The sequence below is a fragment of the Podarcis cretensis genome (genome assembly GCF_951804945.1).
Source record: "Podarcis cretensis genome assembly, chromosome: 2".
Lineage (NCBI taxonomy): Eukaryota > Metazoa > Chordata > Lepidosauria > Squamata > Lacertidae > Podarcis > Podarcis cretensis.
In genome coordinates, this window is record NC_137171.1 from 21,456,627 (window position 1) to 21,476,075 (window position 19,449).

A 19,449-nucleotide genomic window follows, 5' to 3' on the forward strand; every position below is an offset into this window, starting at 1 on the left:
GCAAGGCGGCTTAACTGCACTGGTTGCCGTTTTCGAAAAGCACCCTCGCGGTTGTGGTGTTGCAGATAGCTTCCTATACATTTCCTGCTCTGGAACGACTCTTTCGGTGCCCCTGAAACTTTCCCAATATAATAAAAAGATACTGGGACTTTAAAAAACAACAACACACGCATCCTCAATTTTCATGGAAAGAACAGACAGCAACATGCCCTCCTTGGCAAGAGATAGGAGGTTTGTCTTCTGGTCCAGACACCCCCATTGATTGATTTCATTCCCAAGCATGTTCTCAGCCAGGGTCAGAGAAGGGAAAATTGGCAAAACGGTATAATGAGATCATGCTGGAAATAGACTCGGCTGTGTTAATCCATCACAGAACGCAGGCTCCAGCAGTCAGCGTGGGCGTAGTCAGCAAAAATAATTGACTAGAATGGGTGTACCTAATGCAGAAGAATACCCAGTATTCCTGGACAGGGTGTGGCATTTCTTGGTGTTCCCTATGGGCTAAGGAATAAATCACCTCAAATGACTAAATGTCCCTGACAGCAGTGGAGACAATACCTGGGATTGGGCACATTGTGCTTGCAAAGTGGAGGGAGGAAAAGACTGACGATAAACCCAAGGATTCAAAGGACTTGGGTCTTCTGAAAATTCAGGCATTCGCTATGTGCCATGTAAGGTTGAGCATTCTTGGATAATACCAAATCTCCATGAGCAACAAAGTTGGATAGTGAATTCACTGGGATTCATAGCATCCAAGGAACAATAGGCTGGGTGTGGCACCCTTGCCTCATTAACAGGTACTGTATGCTACTAGAGCATTTAAATTTCACTGGATTCTCTTCAAGGGGATTAAGGTGGCTCTCTCACACTGTTTTTTAGTTCCCATTTGAACAAGGGTTTTTGAACAATGGGCTAGCACCTGCTGCACAACTTTTGGCTTTTGTATATATAAATAACTTTTATTAAATTTTCTATTCTACACTTTAAAATACTCATTTAAACATCCTTAAAATATCAGTGACTTCCCTTCTTCTCTTCCCATGGTTCATTTTGCATATCAAAAACTCCTGCATATTTTACAAAAACTAAACCATTCAGTATTCCATTATTGCATCCATCAAAACTTATTTACACTGTTGAATTTATCTTAATGCTTCCAACGTTTTCAAATGCACACAATTTCCCCCCATGTATTCAATAAACATTTTCCAATCTTCTCTAAACGTATGTTCTTCTTGTTCTCTTTATCTGTGTGTTAAGACTGCAAGCTGCCCCTACTCTTGTCAGCTGAAGCTGCCATTCTTCTTTATCACAATTATTGGCTTTGTCATTCACTGGCCTTTGCTTTTCACCTTGTACGCATCTCCCACAAAACTGGTTGCCTGTGTTTCTTCTATCGATGCCCAGTTGACAGGACTGAGGTAGCAATTACAGGTGTAGCTTATGCAGTGGCGTAGCGTGGGGGGTGCAGGGGGGGCCGGCCGCACCGGGCGCAACATCTGGGGGTTAGGGAAATCCACGGGTTAGGGGGCGCAAATCCACGGGTTAGGGGGCGCAAATCCATGGGTTAGGGGGCGCAAATTACTTGCCTTGCCCCGGGTGCTGATAACCCACGCTATGCCACTGAGCTTATGAGCAGAATCCTAAATAGCAGGATTCTTAAAAGAGCACCCAAAAGCAAATCCCAATTAATACATATATGTGCTTCTTCTTCACCTTTAGCGTGAGTGCATCTCCATCCACGTTGGCCAAGCCGGAGTCCAGATTGGCAATGCCTGCTGGGAGCTCTACTGTCTTGAGCATGGCATCCAGCCTGATGGGCAGATGCCCAGTGACAAGACCATTGGGGGAGGAGACGACTCCTTCAACACTTTCTTCAGTGAGACGGGAGCTGGAAAGCACGTGCCCAGGGCAGTCTTTGTGGACCTGGAACCAACTGTGATTGGTGAGCAAACAAGGCACTTCTAATAGCTTTCTAGCTATGTTTTGTGTCTGCAGGAGGGATGCCAGAGGTCTTGATGCTTCCGCTTGCTTCTCTCCGCAGATGAGGTGCGCACTGGCACCTACCGCCAGCTCTTCCACCCCGAGCAGCTCATCACTGGCAAGGAGGATGCTGCCAACAATTATGCCAGGGGCCACTACACCATTGGCAAGGAGATCATTGACCTGGTCCTTGACAGGATACGCAAGCTGGTAAACATGTTTTGTCTGATGGAAGATTTGTGAAGGATAGAAAACGGTGCAACATGATCGCATGTTGCTGTTTTGTTTACGGCCATATAACAAATATCAGTAGTTAAAGGAAGATCATTGTTGATATTAGCTACTAGGTTAGTATTGAAATTGCAGATATACATTAATTATAGACCTTATTCTAATGTTAGGGATTACAAAGTTAGCTTGACATTGGAGTTACATTGAAGATCAAGCTTACCTACTTGAAGAGAATATGTATACCGTAAATCATCCTAATAGGTTTATGGGGAAATGGATGTTTCTTGTAATGCTTTTGAACAGGAACTAAACTATTATTATTTTTAAATTCCATTTTGCAAAATTCTAAATATGTTCACTGGCCCAAAAAGCTTGGTGACACAGAATGTCATGAACTAGATTGATACACGTTCACTTTAAGAAGGTACATAAGTAGACAGTCCTTTCTCATCTAAACAGAATGGAGAGAGAAAATATATTTTTTATTTACATTAGCATCAATTTATCCCAACAGGCTGACCAATGCACAGGTCTCCAGGGCTTCCTGGTCTTCCACAGCTTTGGTGGGGGCACCGGCTCTGGGTTCACCTCCTTGCTGATGGAGCGCCTGTCCGTTGACTATGGCAAGAAGTCCAAGCTAGAGTTCTCCATCTACCCAGCTCCCCAAGTCTCCACAGCTGTCGTCGAGCCCTACAACTCCATCCTGACCACCCACACCACCCTGGAGCACTCCGACTGCGCCTTCATGGTAGACAACGAGGCCATCTATGACATTTGCCGCAGGAATCTTGACATTGAGCGCCCCACTTACACCAACCTGAACAGGTTGATAGGTCAGATTGTGTCCTCCATCACAGCCTCCCTGCGATTTGATGGTGCCCTGAATGTAGATCTGACAGAATTCCAAACCAATCTGGTGCCCTATCCCCGAATCCACTTCCCCCTGGCCACCTACGCCCCAGTCATCTCAGCTGAGAAAGCTTACCATGAACAGCTTTCTGTAGCAGAGATCACCAATGCTTGCTTTGAGCCAGCCAACCAGATGGTGAAATGTGACCCTCGTCACGGTAAATACATGGCCTGCTGCCTGTTGTACCGTGGGGACGTCGTTCCCAAAGACGTCAATGCTGCTATTGCCACCATCAAGACCAAACGTACCATCCAGTTTGTGGACTGGTGCCCCACCGGTTTCAAAGTTGGCATCAACTACCAGCCCCCCACGGTGGTCCCCGGGGGCGACCTGGCCAAAGTGCAGCGTGCCGTCTGCATGCTGAGCAACACCACAGCCATTGCTGAGGCCTGGGCTCGCCTGGACCACAAGTTTGACCTGATGTATGCCAAGCGTGCCTTTGTCCACTGGTACGTTGGGGAAGGGATGGAGGAAGGCGAGTTCTCGGAGGCCCGGGAGGACATGGCTGCCCTAGAGAAGGATTACGAAGAAGTGGGTGTGGATTCTGTCGAAGGGGAGGGTGAAGAGGAAGGAGAGGAATACTAAAGCAAAATGTCACAATGGTGCTGCTCTTACAGGGAAATTAAAGCTATTTAACAACATTCAAGTTTGGGTCTGATCAGTTAATTTATGTAGCCGTGTTCAGAAACCTTTGTTTGCCCTACAATAACTGATCTGTGCTCTAAAACATGAAGGTTTTTATTACAAGCCCAAGCCATTTAATGTTGTGGGTTTGAGAATAAAAGGCATTCCCTGTCCTAGAAGATTTGTGTCTTTGTCTTTATTCTTAACACATGCAATATTTATTTTTTTGAAAAATATATTATATTGGGCATTTATTGGGGGCACATTCCTATCCAGTGGTACCTCGGTTTTTAAATGTAATCTGTTCTGGAAGACCATTCGACTTCCGAAATGTTCAAAAACCAAAGCATTTACTTATGGAAAACTCAATACGGAGTCCGGGTGGCACATTCGACTTCCGAAAAGTGTTCGAAAACCGAAGCAGTTACTTCTGGGTTTTCGGCATTCTAAAACAGAAACGTTCAACTTCCAAGACTTTTGAAAACCGAGGTGCCACTGTATTTGCAATATACTAGCCCTGGGTGTACTCTACAATTGCGCTGGCCTAAAGGCTGCTTTGTCCAATGAATGATGAGCCCGGGAGCAGAGAGGGAGAGACCCATGGTTTGAAACCACCAGAATTGCACACAGGAAAAGCAAACTTGCCTTAGTCCTTGTCACTTCAAACAACACAGCTTTCTAGCTTTGCTTCTTCACTGCCTCACCCCTGCCTGTTTCTGCCACACTTGTATCAAAGGTATCCAACACGGTACTCACTGTATATACTACCAATTACAATTCCCATAAGCCAGGGTCTCCTGTTGTTTTTGGACTACACATCCCATCATCCCTGACCACGGGCCCTGCTAGCTACAGATATAATGGGAGTTGAAGTCCAACAACAGTTGGAAACCCAAGTTTGCGAAGCCCTGCTGTAAGCCTAGATCATTGGTTATTCTGGCTGGGACTGATGGGAGTCAAACAATAGCTGGCAAGTACTATGTTTGCTGGGACATGGGTGGCACTGTGGGTTAAACCACAGAACCTAGGATTTGCTGATCAGAAGGTCGGCAGTTTGAATCCCTGCGATGGGGTGAGCTCCCGTCGTTCGGTCCCTGCTCCTGCCAACCTAGCAGTTCGAAAGTACGTCAAAGTGCAAGTAGATAAATAGGTACCGCTCCAGTGGGAAGGTAAATTGTGTTTCCGTGCACTGCTCTGGTTCGCCAGAAGCGGCTTAGTCATGCTGGCCACATGACCCGGAAGCTGTACGCCGGCTCCCTCGGCCAATAAAGCGAGATGAGCGCCGCAACCCCAGAGTCTGTCACGAGTGGACCTAATGGTCAGGGGTCCCTTTACCCTTTACCTTACTATGTTCGCTACCCCTGAATAGCAGCTTCTGCAACTTGGGCATACTACAGCGGTATGTAAAGTCAGGGGACCAGAAAAAACCCCATATTCTACCACCAGCCCATAATTTGAGCACTGCTAGTGCAGGGGAATGATCCAAAGTTTTTCTTACAGCCAAAAGGTAAAGGTAAAGGGACCCCTGACCATTATGTCCAGTCATGACCGACTCAGCCAAAGCTTAGCTTAATTTATTTTATTAAGATGTGTTTAGGATGCCTTTCATCCTACTATCATTCAGTGTGCTCAACCTCAGAAGGCTACCGCAAAGCACTTGCAGTTTATCTCCCATGTAGTCACAGATGCAAACACAGACGATTCCTATCTGGGGGTGTTTTTACTTTTAAAGGTTATTTGCCTAGCTACAATTCTGGAAAATGCTCACCCTGGTGTGTAATTCCCATTGAATTCACTGGACATGTATGGGATTGTAATGTATTCTGCATTTTAAAACAAACAAACAAACCCTACCATTTCTGCTCCTCTGACACAGAAGGGAACAAATGTTTTAAATAAATAATGAAAAGGAAGTAAGAAGCAGAGTGAAATTGGAGATGGGGAAAGCTGAGAAGAGTGAGCATGCCATGAGAGAATAAACTCACATGTGCTGTGAAAATGTCCAGCCCAAAGATCTACACCGTCAACATGCCTCAAATATAAAGAAGAGATGTCAAAAAGAGGAAAACTGTTTTCAGTATAATACTATTACTACTACTACTACTAATAATAATAATAATTTGTTATTGTTATTATTTATACCCCGCCCATTGCACTCTGGGCAGCTCCCAACAGAATATTTAAAACATGATAAACATCAAACATTAAAAACTTCCCTAAACAGAGATGCCTTTAATTTCTTTTTCAAAAACAATAATTACAAGAGAGAGGTTTTTTTTAAAGCATGCTATAAGTTAAAGTTAGGGATATTATATGATACTTGCAAATAGCAAACTTACCCCCATTAGCTTTGGTGATATGGTTTTATTTGTGGCAGATAAATACGTCATTATTTGCTCTCAGGAGTGTGTAGATTCCTAGCATGTTTTCCAAAAAGTATTGTAAAACGATGCTAGCGTAGACTGCTATTGCTACACATTTCAACACATTTATTCACGTAGAGATGGCTTTAAATGCAATGCCATGCTTAGGGACATATGAAGCTGCCTAACACCAAGTCATATAACCCACACTGGCTGGCAGCAACTTATCCAGGGTTTCAGACAGGAGGTTTTCCAGCCCTACCTGCAGATTGTGGGATGCGGGTGGTGCTGTGGGTTAAACCACAGAGCCTAGGACTTGCCGATCAGAAGGTCAGCGGATCGAATCCCCGCGACGGGGTGAGCTCCCGTTGCTCGGTCCCTGCTCCTGCCAACCTAGCAGTTCGAAAGCACGTCAAAATGCAAGTAGATAAATAGGTACCGCTCCAGCGGGAAGGTAAACGGCGTTTCCGTGCGCTGCTCTGGTTCGCCAGAAGCGGTTTAGTCATGCTGGCCACATGACCCAGAAGCTGTACGCCGGCTCCCTCGGCCAATAAAGCGAGATGAGCGCCACAACCCCAGGGTCAGGTGGTGGGATTTGAACATGGGACCTTTAGCATGTAAGGCATGTGTTCTGCTACTAAGCTATGGCCCTTCCCAACCCCACATGTCACAAGCAGACTGGGATAATGGGGCTGTGCTAAAAATCCTTGAGCTTATGTGGAACGTTTTTAAACAATGATGTGACCATGCTCATTATTGCTATTAACTTTGGTTGATGAAGTGATGTCACTCACTGGAGATGACCATATGACAGTTCTGCCTTTTGCATGGGTAAATACAAATATTACCCCCAAACTAGTATCAAATCACACCATTTTTATTTATTTATTTTTTTGAGAGGGAGGATTGCTAATTCTTTGTGAACAGATGGGCACAATGTAAATAAATATAATAATACTGGCCTGTCCTTACAGTGATGTTGCAATGATATATATGAAGTGCTTTGAGCATTCAAGAGAAAAGACAATATAAATGAGTATATTGGGGGATGCCGCCCAATTCTCAGAAGACTTGTGTTTAGCAATATATGGAAACACGGCTGCTGGGACTGCGGTGCTGAATCAGTGGAGACAGTGAACAGGGAAGAAGCTCAGCATGTTGGCGAGAAAGGCTTTTATGTATCTAGCAAGCCATGCTGTAGCATCCATTCAGGAGCAGAGGACAAGTGTTTAATAAAGGGACTATTGTTACGTTATATATACAGTATATGCTCATTTTACAGGACCACATTCTTTCTTTGTTTATAAGCATGTATATATCCAAAGCAGCATAGACATGGCCTCTCAAGTGCCCAAGTCTGTCCTCTTTGGTGCATATCAGTTTACCATACACAGTATTTTATTTGGACCCTGATTCAGTGATGTGGAAAACAACCAAATTAGGCTTGGACCATTGTGGAGGCTGCTTGCTTCACCGCAGATCTAAATCAGAACCTCACTTGGGGGGAAGAACCTGAATTTTCTTGTCTTGCCGTTCACTGTTATAGGGAAATTTAAAACTGGCTGCAACTCCTTTACCTTTTGATAGGACTGGATGAAATTTGCAAACTCTTTTGCAGATAAAGCCCACTCAGTTTAAAACAAATAGGTTCGAGTGTTGGGGTGTTTTGGGTATCTTTAACATTTTTATTTACCATATTGGCCTGAATATAAGCCACACCCGAATATAAGTTGCACCTTTAAAATTGGAGGGGGGGGAGAGAGAGAAATACTTGAATATAAGCCGCTCCATTCCTCTTGCCATGCTCCTGGTGCTGTTTGCCCCACGCTCCTGGCTGCATATCATAAGGTCGTGAATATAAGTCGCACTTTAACTTTTCATGGTCAGAATTTGGAGGGAAAGCGAGGCTTATATTCAGGCCAATATGGTATTTATTTTAAAGGGAATGTCTATAACAGAAGCCGATAATATTTGCAAGCATGAATGAATACTGGAGTGAGTAGTGATGTCAGCAAGTCCTGGTAAGCAAATCTTGGTAAGCATCTAGATAAGATTTTAGTCTGATCTGGAAGGGTTCTTCTTATGCCTTTGTATTTTCCAGTTACCAAGGAACTATCACAAAGGGCAAATAAACAAAGCAAAGGTGCTATTTTCCTGCAGCATGTCTTGCTACTAGATTCTGAAATGGACACAAACTCCAAACTCTTAACAGTGAGTCATACAGCCTTAGCTGAGTCTTCCTAGTCCCTCTCAAGAACCAGAGAAACTTATGTTTGAGGTGATAGTATTACCAACAACATGTGATGATGCTAATATTTCTTTGACATTTCATTAGACTGGGAACATCTGGAGAGGAGAAAGGAACCGTCTTCAAATCCAAAGCACTCCAGTTCTTTGCCTTCATTACACATTTGGCATCACATGTCAGGATGAGTAATCCTAGTTTCTTCCTTCTCTTTAGGAAGATTTCTTTCCTACCTAAAGGCAGTGGTAGCATACACATTAGGCACCCAAAACATGCAGAATTTGTGAGAAGTGTGCAGGCTGCAGGCAGGAAGTAGGAAAAAAATGAGAATTACTTCCTGCCTTCTTTGTGCCTGTAGTTTGCACCAATTCCCACTACTGCCATTTCTAGTGGAGGTTCAGCACAAAGGAATAGCCAAATGCAAAATCCAGTTGGGTTGGAGGACAGAATTCCTCTCCTATTGTAGATATTAATATTGCACAGCATGAAGCAATTGGATGCATAAAAACCATCTCCTTTGGAAATAAAAATTGTCCAGACCCATAAATATTCTTCAAAGCTTTTCTAACCAGAACGTCTTCAAAACAGGTACAAAACAATCAATGATACATCCAGAAAGTTGTATAAAGCATATGCATATAGGTGATTCATATAACATAATTACAATTAGAGTAAAAATTCAAAGGTCTGTCTCTTCCATAGCTTGCATTAGCCTGCCTTCAGCCTAAGGCTATGCAGCTCCTGGAGAGACTCATTTATCACATCTTTCTCTAACTGTGCCTGGGAAGAAATGGCCAAGAGGCAACACCCTTCAAGATGGAGATTTGCAGTCGAATACCTTTCACATGATCTAAGGTTAAACATCCATGTGAAAGCTAGCAGAGAACATCAACAGTTAACTATCAGCTCAATTAGAAGCTTAGAGAGCTTCAGTACACTGCAATGGAAATAACGTTACATGAAGCGGACGTAACATGAGGTATGACTGTATGGGCAATGTATCCGGAAGATAAATTGTATATCGAGGAGTTTATGATCTAACACGGTTGCCCTTCCTGCCTCTGTTCCTTCCTCTTCTTATCTCTTGTTAAGATCTTTGATGGAATGAGAACAGCCTTTAATGTCCTAAGAAACTGGGAGGAATCATAGAATCATAGAGTTGGAAGAGACCACAAGGGCCATCGAGTCCAACCCCCTAGTGCTAGGCAGTAGAGGAGAAAGGTGGGGGTGGTCCGCCCCTTGTGTGATCCCTGATGGGGGTGACATCGCCCTGGGAAGCTCCCTGCCACTGGCACACACCCCTGGTACACGTGTCCCCGCCGGCACACCACTGAGGTGACTAGCCCTGCCCCCGTAGGCTGCTTCGGGTGCTGTGGCAGCTAGCTCTGCCTCTGGTGCTAGGTCTTTGATGATGGACACTGTTTTGAGAAAGTGAAACATTGGGAGGGGGTAGCTAATGAATAATCTGCACATAGCCAACTGGGCAAGCCACACAGGCTAGTTATCTATAAATCGGACGTTTTTGGGCAGAGTTTTTAGGACAGGCTCGGGCACAGACTGACGGCCATGGGGCCATGAACACTGAGGCTACCTGGGGGAGTCACTTCGCCGCTTCTAGAGGGTTTCCAAGTGGTAGATTGAAGTGCTTGCTTGGTGTGTATATAGTGCTTGCTGCTTAGAATAAAATCGTTATTAATATAAATCTTGTGACGCGGATAGAGAGTAAATAAGAATCTGTAAGAAAGGATGTTAATTGTGAAAGCCGATGTAGGGAAGGAAGGAATTCCGGGCGCGATAATGTGCACGGTAAATAAGTAGACACAAAAATGTTGAATGTAAGAGTATATTCTTTATTTATTTTTGTTTTGGAAAATTAAAATCTTTAATCTTCTCACTCACTTGCATTTTGTATTACTTGTGAATCTCATTTCAAAAGAACCACCTTGCATTTGGCCAGACAGAGGTGGGGACGTTTCACAGAGCAGAAAGGCGTCGGATCTGCATTGCGCAGGGGAGTGAACAGGGGCAGAGATGCCACATGGTTGCTGGGTGAGAAGACAGGTCTCTTCCATTCTGCCTGCACACACAGACCGTGGAGCCGGCACACAAGGCAAAATATGGCATTGCAAGGAGGTTCGCCTTGTTTCCCTCCCATCCTTCCTTCCCCGCCCTCCCCGATTTTACAAAAATGTAAATCCAGCTTCATACAATTGACATCCAGTACCCAATCTCTGAAACTTCCCTTCATTCAGTCCCTTCTCCAGCCTTATACAGGGCAGCAGAGGAGCCTTTGCTTGCGTATTTGCATCTTCGCAGCCTTTGCTGCTTCTGCCCAAGGGCAGGAGAGCAGAGCCAGTCTCAGTGTCTCGCGGTCTGCAGCAAACCCCAGAGATATTAATATCGTCGCGGCTGCCGCAGTTTTCCTCTGCAGGATGAAGCTGCAGCCACGCAGCGCACCGCTCAGCGTCAGCTCACCCCCGCTCTGCAGTTCAGTCTTATTATTTATGGCATCCGGGACATTCCTCACTCATGCTCTGCATTTGGCTCCCCGTCCTCTTGTTGTTCCAGCGCCCTTTTAATCCCCTTGCACATGGCCGTGTTGTTTTTGCTTTTCCGAACGATCATCTCTATCTAGGACAAAGACTGGGGCTGAGTGTTTCTGATTCTTTTTTCATTAAGGAAGGCTTATCGACCTATGATGACGCTACGACAGGTTGGGCTAAGGTCAAAATAAAATCAAAATGCAACTGCGCTTGCCTTCCTTGAATTCCAGGCCTGTCTTATAAATCACTCAGCAGATCCAGCTACAAGGGGGGTGGGGGAAGATACGCATATTGTATCTCAGCCAGAAAGCATGCGAGTTATTTGACCACCAAATATGCTGAGAAGCCCCTGCAGCTGCCGGCCATTTGTCTTCCAGACCCACCCACCCAATTCCAGCAGGATAGAGATCATTCTGAAGTCGGTTTTTCGTTTTAATGCCACAGGCGATATTTGGCACCGTGCATTTCAATGCTATTTTAAACAATGCAACGATAGAATTGCCCTGAAGAATATAAGCCCTGTGTTAAAAACAGAAAGTGTGGTTTGGGGAAGATTTGCTGAAGATATGGCAAAATGCAGCCCCATTTCTCTCCCTCGATTTTCGAGGGGGGAGGGAGCTGTGTAGAGCTTTTAAGGACGCATGTGTCTGCGCACACGATTCTACTGGAGGCCTGCAACTGTTGTGTCCCAGACAGACGGCTTAGATAACACATTATAATCCAAAAGCGCCACTGTATCCCTATGGGGGACAATAGGATGTGAATAAAAGGGACAGTGGCGCCATTCGAATGGCCTCATGTCCCCCCCCCCCCTGCATTTACTCCTACAGAATGACCCTTTGATCCTCTACCAAAAGCAAAGATTGTTGAAGGATCAGGGCTCTCTTCTCTCCCTAGAGGAGGGGGGGGGGAAAGGAGGACTGCTTTGTTACATCACTCTATGAACAGTTGTTGTTTTTAAATAAATAAATAAAATACCCTGTGATCGGGAAGTCTAGCCTCATCTCATCAAGAGTTTTCGATGCAAGGAATTCAGCTGGGTGCTATCCAAGAAGCTTCAAGCCTGTCCCCCCAAAAAATGAAGTATTCGCCCTCGTCGGAGAACAGGAAGACTGGATCCCGGGAGCCCACGCACCTCGCCGCCTCCCTCTCTTCCCCCCAAACCCATCTTCCCAGCGAAAAGGGGGACATTGGTTTCAGCCAATCACGGATTGTGAGCTCACAGACGGACGTGCCCGGCTGCCCAATGACAACCTCGCAAGCAGAAGGATTATCCTAAATGCATAGCCAGCCCAGCTTCCCCCGCCCAGCCCTGGGAAGGAGATGTGCGATAAAAGCAGCCGGGCGGCCCCTCCTTCTCCCATTCGGTTACTTACATCGACTCTTAGCTTGTCGGGAGAAGTAACATCCCTGCTTTCTGTCCCTTCTTTCCTTCTCCTGCTTCCTGAAGCCCTTCCTCGTCGACATCATGGTGAGTGAGGCGAGGCAGGAGGAGGAGAAGGAAGCCGGAGTGGGTTTTTTTTTTTTTGGAGGGGGGAGAGAAGGGGATGCTTATTATTTTTGCAAAGGAGTAGATCCCAGGGTGGGGCGCCCCTCCGATGTCCAGGGAAGCGTGGGGCGAAGGGATCGGGGCGGGAGAGGGAGAATCCGGGGGCCGGACTGGATTCCCCACTAGGAAAGCCACCGGCGATGATGGCTGGCTTAAGGCTGGAACGCGCGCGCGCGCAAGGATTACGGGATCCACCGCTTGGAGGGTCGGGGGGGGGCTGGGGAGGAGGTTTTACCTTAAGGAACATAAGCATCGAGAAACTGGGGGGGCCCAAGGGACAGGCAGTTCGGGAGAGGATGTGATGTGTCTCCTGGCGGAGAAATCGATTTGGATCTTGGAAAGGGCACCTATGAAATAATAACAAAAACGCGAGGCGCTCGGTAAAGAGGGGGCTGGAAAAGGATCGTGGCAGGAGCCGGGCCAGTCCTTGATCTCGGGAGGGAAGGTGGTGAGGTTTTCTTGGGGGGGGGGCGCTGGAGAGCCAGGGGTGGGGCGGAGAGAAGGTTCTAGACTGGGTGGCCAGGAGCTGGTGGTGGGCCTGGAGGAGGGCGATGATGGAGAAGGGGGGAGGTGGGATCTCAAAAGACGGAGGTACTAATGGGGGGGGGCTTTATTTCTTGCATTTTATGCCGTGCCCTGCACGGTTCCCCCCCTCCCTCAATTTCACCCTCCAGCCAGGTGGGTTCAGCTGAGTTGACGGAGACACGCGATACGAAGCCGGGTCAATCCTCGGCTCTGATCCGACCCGTTCACTACCGCCTCCGGATTAATGGCAGGATTGGAAGAGAGTGTGTGTGTGATCGTGATCGTAGCATTTAGGTCGGAGGCAGCCCTGCTGCTGAATTGCAATTGCGGGAGCCTAGAATGCATCAGGTCGGCACCGACTAGATGGGCCATGGGGCGAATCCAGGAAGGGCTTTTTTCCCGTCTGGAGGTGGGAATGCAAGAAGGCATCCCCCCCCCCCCGCCACTGCAAGATAGATGCCAACTTCTTAATAGGATCTGAAGGCTCTGCATGGATTACCTCCATATCCTAAAAAGCCCTTAACATATAGTCCCCGTTATCTATTGGAATAGACATTTTTGCTGATGCCACTGGGGGAAAAACTACTGGGGCTAAGGCTTGCCTCCCAATCATTATTATTATTATTTGGAATTGCAAGCCTTGTCATCCGAGATGCGTGGGAGGGATTTTGCTAATTTCAGTGGGTTATTCGGATTTTTATTATTTTATCTCCACGGTGACGGTGATGGGGGGAGGTTGAAAAGGCGCATGGAGCCCCCCTTGGCTCCTCCCCCCCCCCGCGCGCCTGCTGTTAACATTTTCCCGCGCTGCGAGGCTGGAGGAGGAGGGGGCTGTTTGCCTTCGGCGGGCGGAAGGGGCGCTGAGCCCGCGCCACGAGGTCTGCTTCCGCTGCAGCAACAGCAAAGATGCAGCAGCTGCATATGCTTCCCTTCCCCCACCCGCCAAGCAGTGCACACATAACATATTCTGTTTCGGCACAAGGGGAGGTTGTTGCTCAGTCGGGGGTGGGGAAAAAGCTCACCAGGTTTTCCTGAAAGTAGCCCAAGAATTTTGGGGTCTTGAAGTTCAACTTTTGGAGTGTCCTGGTTTTTACTTTTTTGTGTGAAATATGGCAACCTTATCCCCTGCTTGCTTCTGCAAATCTCCCTCTCCCCCACCTCAACCTTTTGGAAACGTTGCAGAACATCAGGATTCAGAGCTGTATCTTTGCTATGTTACACCCTCCCCCTTTTTATTATTATTTTTGCAAGATTTCAGGAAGAACATAACAAAATCCCTAGTAATAAGGTGCAGTGTGAATTGGAAAGGAGACCTATAGAAAGGTCAATTTAATATTCCTCCTTACAAAACTTCTTGTAGTCCTACTAGCGTAATTTGTTGGTTACAATTGCTTGTAGTTCATATACTTCTTCCAATCTTCTGTAAAACTCTGGTCCCGCAAGTTACGAAGTGCTACAAAGTAGATAAAGAATAGAGATATTGGTTATGCGTTTTAAATGTAACGGGGAATATAAGAAACATATACCAAGAGATTAGATTGGAAAATTTTCAGACAGGACTGATGGAAGTCCAAAAAGTTGAATAAGATGTAAAAATATGTTTAATTACTGTTGAAAATGGTATGCTAAAAAAACCTAATAAAATTATATATATATGAAAGGTCAATTAAATAGGTAACTGGGTGGCTGGAGTTCTGCTGTTACTCAGTAACGCGTATCCAGGGTGGTAGGTCCTTGAGTTGGAAGGGGACCACAAGGGTCATCTATTCCAACCCCCTGCGATGCAGGAATCTCAGCTTCCAAGGAAAGGGAGTCTTGCTGAGCCCTGGGATGCTTGAGGAAAGCCGTGGCTAAGGCAGGCCGCTGAAACCAGGGGTTAGCATGACACAAGGGGCTGTCCTGAATAATGGGGTTTAAATTTGGGGTTCCTGGGGCACACTCCGCTACTGCCTGATTTGTCCTGCTTAGAATGTAAAGGTAAAGGGACCCCTGACCATTAGGTCCAGTCGTGGCTGACTCTGAGGTTGCAGCGCTCATCTTGCTTTACTGGCCGAGGGAGCCGGCGTTTGTCTGCAGACAGCTTCCGGGTCATGTGGCCAGCATGACTAAGCCGCTTCTGGCGAACCAGAGCAGCGCACGGAAACGCCATTTACCTTCCCGCCGGAGTGGTACCTATTTATCTACTTGCACTTTTTGGTGTGCTTTTGAACTGCTAGGTTGGCAGGAGCAGGGACCGAGCAACGGGAGCTCACCCCATTGCGGGGATTGGAACCGCCGACCTTCTGATCAGCAAGCCCAAGAGGCTCAGTGGTTTAACCCACAGCGCCACCCGCATCCCTGCTTAGAGGAAGATTCGAAAGGCATGCTTCAAAGCAAGTGGCACCCTGGGGTGTGTGGTCTGTGCCTGATGAGCACAAGTGGATTGCAGAAGGCATCTGACAAGAATCTACATCTAGGCTTGAGATAATCCTCGCAGCAGGCCGCCAGCAGGTGCTGCACAGAGTAAATTGATTCTCGAAGGGTGGAGCTAGCGGTTTCCAGTCTCTGCTTTACACATGGGGAAGAAGCCGATTCCATCGGCTTTTTGCCTTCCGAGTCAGCTGACGGCAAGTGGCGTGACCTGCTGGTTGCTGACTGCAGAGAGTACAGTCACAGCTTTGTGCTGAACAGCTTATTCATGCTGGTTTTTTTTTTATAGACGGCAGAATTCCCCTCTGTGATTAAGTCTGTCTCAGAGTGGGAACTTCATTAGGCCTGTAGATGAAAGCTAATGTTTTTTTAAAAATGCCTCTTTAAATAAATATGGTGAGCTAGGCCTCGCCAGCTGAACTGTAGCAATCTTAACTGGGGCACGACATTGCTCCCGTTACCAGTAAATTTGTGCAATTCTTTTCTTTTTGATCCATTATACAGTGGTACCTCGGGTTACAAACTCTTCAGGTTACAGACTCCATTAACCCAGAAATGTTGCTTCAGGTTAAGAACTTTGCTTCATGATGAGAACAGAAATCGTGCTGCGGCGGCAGCAGGAGGCCCCATTAGCTAAAGTGGTGCTTCAGGTTAAGTACGGACCTCCAGAACTAATTAAGTACTTAACCCAAGGTACCACTGTATAAAGCACAAGGTTTCGTTTGCAAAAGTCTGAGGGAGGGGCCGCACATTGTTTGAAATTCCCATTGATTTGGGTGTGTTTTTCCTGGGCATGGTCGGCCAATTGGTGTTAAAGAAGGATAGAACTTTCTTTATGTATGCCACAACAGCAGCAAGAATACTTATTGCAAAGTACTGGAAGACACAAGATTTACCCACCCGGGAAGAATGGCTGATGAAGGTGATGGACTATATGGAACTGGTGGAAATGACTGGCAGAATCCGAGACCAAGGAGAAGAGTTGGTGGAAGAAGATTGGAAGAAATTTAAAGTTTCTTTACAGAAACATTGTAAAATTAAGGAATGTTAGAAGGATGTTGGAATGAAGTTATGTGGTTTTAGCAGAAATGATATAAAGGATTAAGTAAAAATGGATAGTTAATTGGTGAAAGAAGAGAGTGTAAAATTACAGTATGTTAAGATAAATTATTAGGATAAAAACAAAGATGGAAAGGATTTGCTGAAATACCTAATTGAACTAGAATACAAAAAAGGGAGGTGTGAGGAGGTCAAGGAAACAAGCAAATGAAAAATAAGTTTTGGGAAGGTTTGGCTTGTTTTTTTCTTTTTCTTTTTTCTTTTTTTCTTAATTGTTTGTATTTTTCTGGGTGGTTTTTTTCTGCTTGTCTGTATTCATGTGATGTATTGCTTTGTTTTTTCTTGCTTAATTTAGTGTAAATAATAAAAAAAAAAAGATTTGGGTGTGTTTTGCGACAGGGAATTTCGTTAGCGTGAGCGGCTTCTGAGCTCTGGGCGCAGTACTGCGCCTGAGATTTCAGATTAAAACTGCAGAGCATAAGGAAAGGAGGACCTTTTTCTGCCTCTCTGCTTCCAGCTGCTCTCTGAAGACTGGAGAAGAGAGAGGGGAACGACTAGACCAGGCATGTCCTACAGGTAGATAGTGATCTACCGGTAGATCACTGGCTCCCCCCAAAAAGCTCAACAAGTTTGGCTCCCCCCCCCCCCAAAAAAGTTGTTTTTTAATGTAACATTTAAAACATTTAAAACATTTAAATTGCCCTGCACCCCCAAAAACTGGGGCTTTCATCATCTCTAAAAGGCTCAACAACTTTGACCTGAACCCCCAAAAAGAAGGTACCGTATTTTTCGCTCTATAAGACGCACCAGACCACAAGACGCACCTAGTTTTGGAGGAGGAAAACAAGAAAAAAAATATTCTGAATCTCAGAAGCCAGAACAGCAAGAGGTATCGCTGCGCAGTGAAAGCAGCAATCCCTCTTGCTGTTCTGGCTTCTGGGTTAGCTGTGCAGCCTTCATTCGCTCCATAAGACGCACACACATTTCCCCTTACTTTTTAGGAGGGAAAAAGTGAGTCTTATAGAGCAAAAAATACGGTATATCACTGCCAGTCTTTAACTGTGAGTAGATCACAGTCTCTTTGGGGCTTGGCCACCCATGGACTAGACCACGTGAAAAATAAACTTAAGACTTTAGCTGCATTTTCAGCTTTGTATTCTTGTTATATAAAAAAGCACGCGCAGACATTCCGTTGTTGCGCTAATAATAATAATAATAATAATAATAATAATAAAAATACTTTATTATTTATATCCCACCCATCTGGCTGGGTTTCCCCAACTACTCTGGGCAGCTTACAGTCTAGGTTTAAGATGCCATTTAGCTTCTAACTTTCCTATCTCAGTTTCTAACACTGGGACCACATAATCTTTAATGCAAAGAGTCATAGAAAAATACAAAAGCAATAAGGACATCTGCTCAGCGCGTAACAGTCCCCAGTGTGGTTCGATAAACTGTGAAGCGAAATGCTAAATGGGTCATGTTTTAGGACTGCTTGGAACATTTCTTCTAATATGAATCATCAAAACTTTATTACATTTCTCACATGTTACTCTCAAAACTAGTTGGGAACTGTATCTATCGTACAGCTGATCCTGATACATTGTGTTAATACAATCAAAGAACTGCACCCAGCAAGGGCCTTTTCAATGGAAAAGGACATTTAGGGTGGGGCCTTCTTATATGGGGAACTCCCAACACAGGTGTGTCTGGCCTCTAGTTTGAGGTGGTTGGTTCAGACGCCATCTTTTTTTGGCAGGTATTTGTGGGAAGGAGAGACCTGATCGCTGCTGCTATTAGCAACGTTGTCTTTAAATAATTGAGTTGTTTGAATGTGTTTCTGTTTCATAATGTATCTTACCTAGTGAACTGCTCTGAGACCTTTGGGTGAAGGGTGGTATAGAAACTCAGTCCGTGATCTGCTTAGCTTGTGCAAAGGGTTGCATATAAATCTGTGCAAATGGTTGTATATAAATAACAAACAAAACAAACCTGCTAAATTTGTTCATCAGCTATCCCACTCTCTCTCCTTGTTGCAGCGTGAGTGCATCTCCATCCATGTTGGCCAAGCCGGAGTCCAGATTGGCAATGCCTGCTGGGAGCTCTACTGTCTGGAACATGGCATCCAGCCTGATGGGCAGATGCCCAGTGACAAGACCATTGGGGGAGGAGACGACTCCTTCAACACTTTCTTCAGTGAGACGGGAGCTGGAAAGCACGTGCCCAGGGCCGTCTTTGTGGACCTGGAACCAACTGTGATTGGTGAGCAAACAAGGCACTTCTAATAGCTTTCTAGCTATGTTTTGTGTCTGCAGGAGGGATGCCAGAGGTCTTGATGCTTCCGCTTGCTTCTCTCCACAGATGAGGTGCGCACTGGCACCTACCGCCAGCTCTTCCACCCCGAGCAGCTCATCACTGGCAAGGAGGATGCTGCCAACAATTATGCCAGGGGCCACTACACCATTGGCAAGGAGATCATTGACTTGGTCCTGGACAGGATACGCAAGCTGGTAAATAACTTGCAGACAGGTTTTAATGAGGACCTTGGTGAGCTTAGTAGGATAAAGCATTTGAGGGCACCAGTGGAATGATCTCAGGCAGGCAAGCAAGCCCCAATAAGAATTAAGGAGTCTCTGGCAGTTTTGCGGTATGTTTATTTACAATTAACTTTCGCAGGAAGGAGGATGCCAAAGTCCAGCCCATCCTCTCTTTTACTTCCGTTGCTTTATAACCCTTTCAGCTCTTCTGGGTTGGGGAGAAGGTGGGTGAACTCCCCCCCTCATCAAACGAAAATCATTCTAAGCGCTGCCTACCTCCTGGTTGCATAGCAATCCTCTCAATGTCATCTATCTCCTCCCCTCCCTCTGCCTGCGAGCTCTCTGAGACTGCTGCTCTATCCGAGTCTGGGAACTCTTGATGAAGGGGGCTGAATTAACCCACTCTTGCTCTGTCTGTGGCTGGCTGCAATCCCTCGTCTCCAGAGTCAGACTCTGGCTCCCTGTGTACTG

The 19,449-nt window shown here is 45.9% G+C and overlaps 2 protein-coding genes across 4 annotated transcripts in view; both read left to right on the forward strand.

The window, feature by feature from the left end:
* Positions 1-3,927, forward strand: part of TUBA1A (tubulin alpha 1a) — a 95,088-nt gene extending 91,161 nt beyond the window's left edge. For both annotated transcript variants that reach the window (XM_079965547.1, XM_079965546.1), the window contains exons 2-4: positions 1,723-1,945; positions 2,045-2,193; positions 2,729-3,927. In XM_079965547.1, coding sequence (XP_079821673.1) covers positions 1,723-1,945; positions 2,045-2,193; positions 2,729-3,709 — 1,353 coding nt within the window. In that variant the 3' untranslated portion in view covers positions 3,710-3,927. The remainder of the gene's footprint in view (positions 1-1,722; positions 1,946-2,044; positions 2,194-2,728) is intronic.
* Positions 1-19,449, forward strand: part of LOC307210021 (tubulin alpha-1B chain) — a 113,752-nt gene that overhangs the window by 91,198 nt on the left and 3,105 nt on the right. The window contains exons 1-3 of one of the 2 annotated variants that reach the window (XM_079965548.1): positions 12,214-12,370; positions 18,481-18,703; positions 18,803-18,951. In XM_079965548.1, the coding sequence (XP_079821674.1) occupies positions 12,368-12,370; positions 18,481-18,703; positions 18,803-18,951 (375 nt within the window). In that variant the 5' untranslated portion in view covers positions 12,214-12,367. Of the gene's footprint in view, positions 1-12,213; positions 12,371-18,480; positions 18,704-18,802; positions 18,952-19,449 lie in introns of those variants that run through there. The other variant, XM_079965549.1, reaches the window with a different exon arrangement.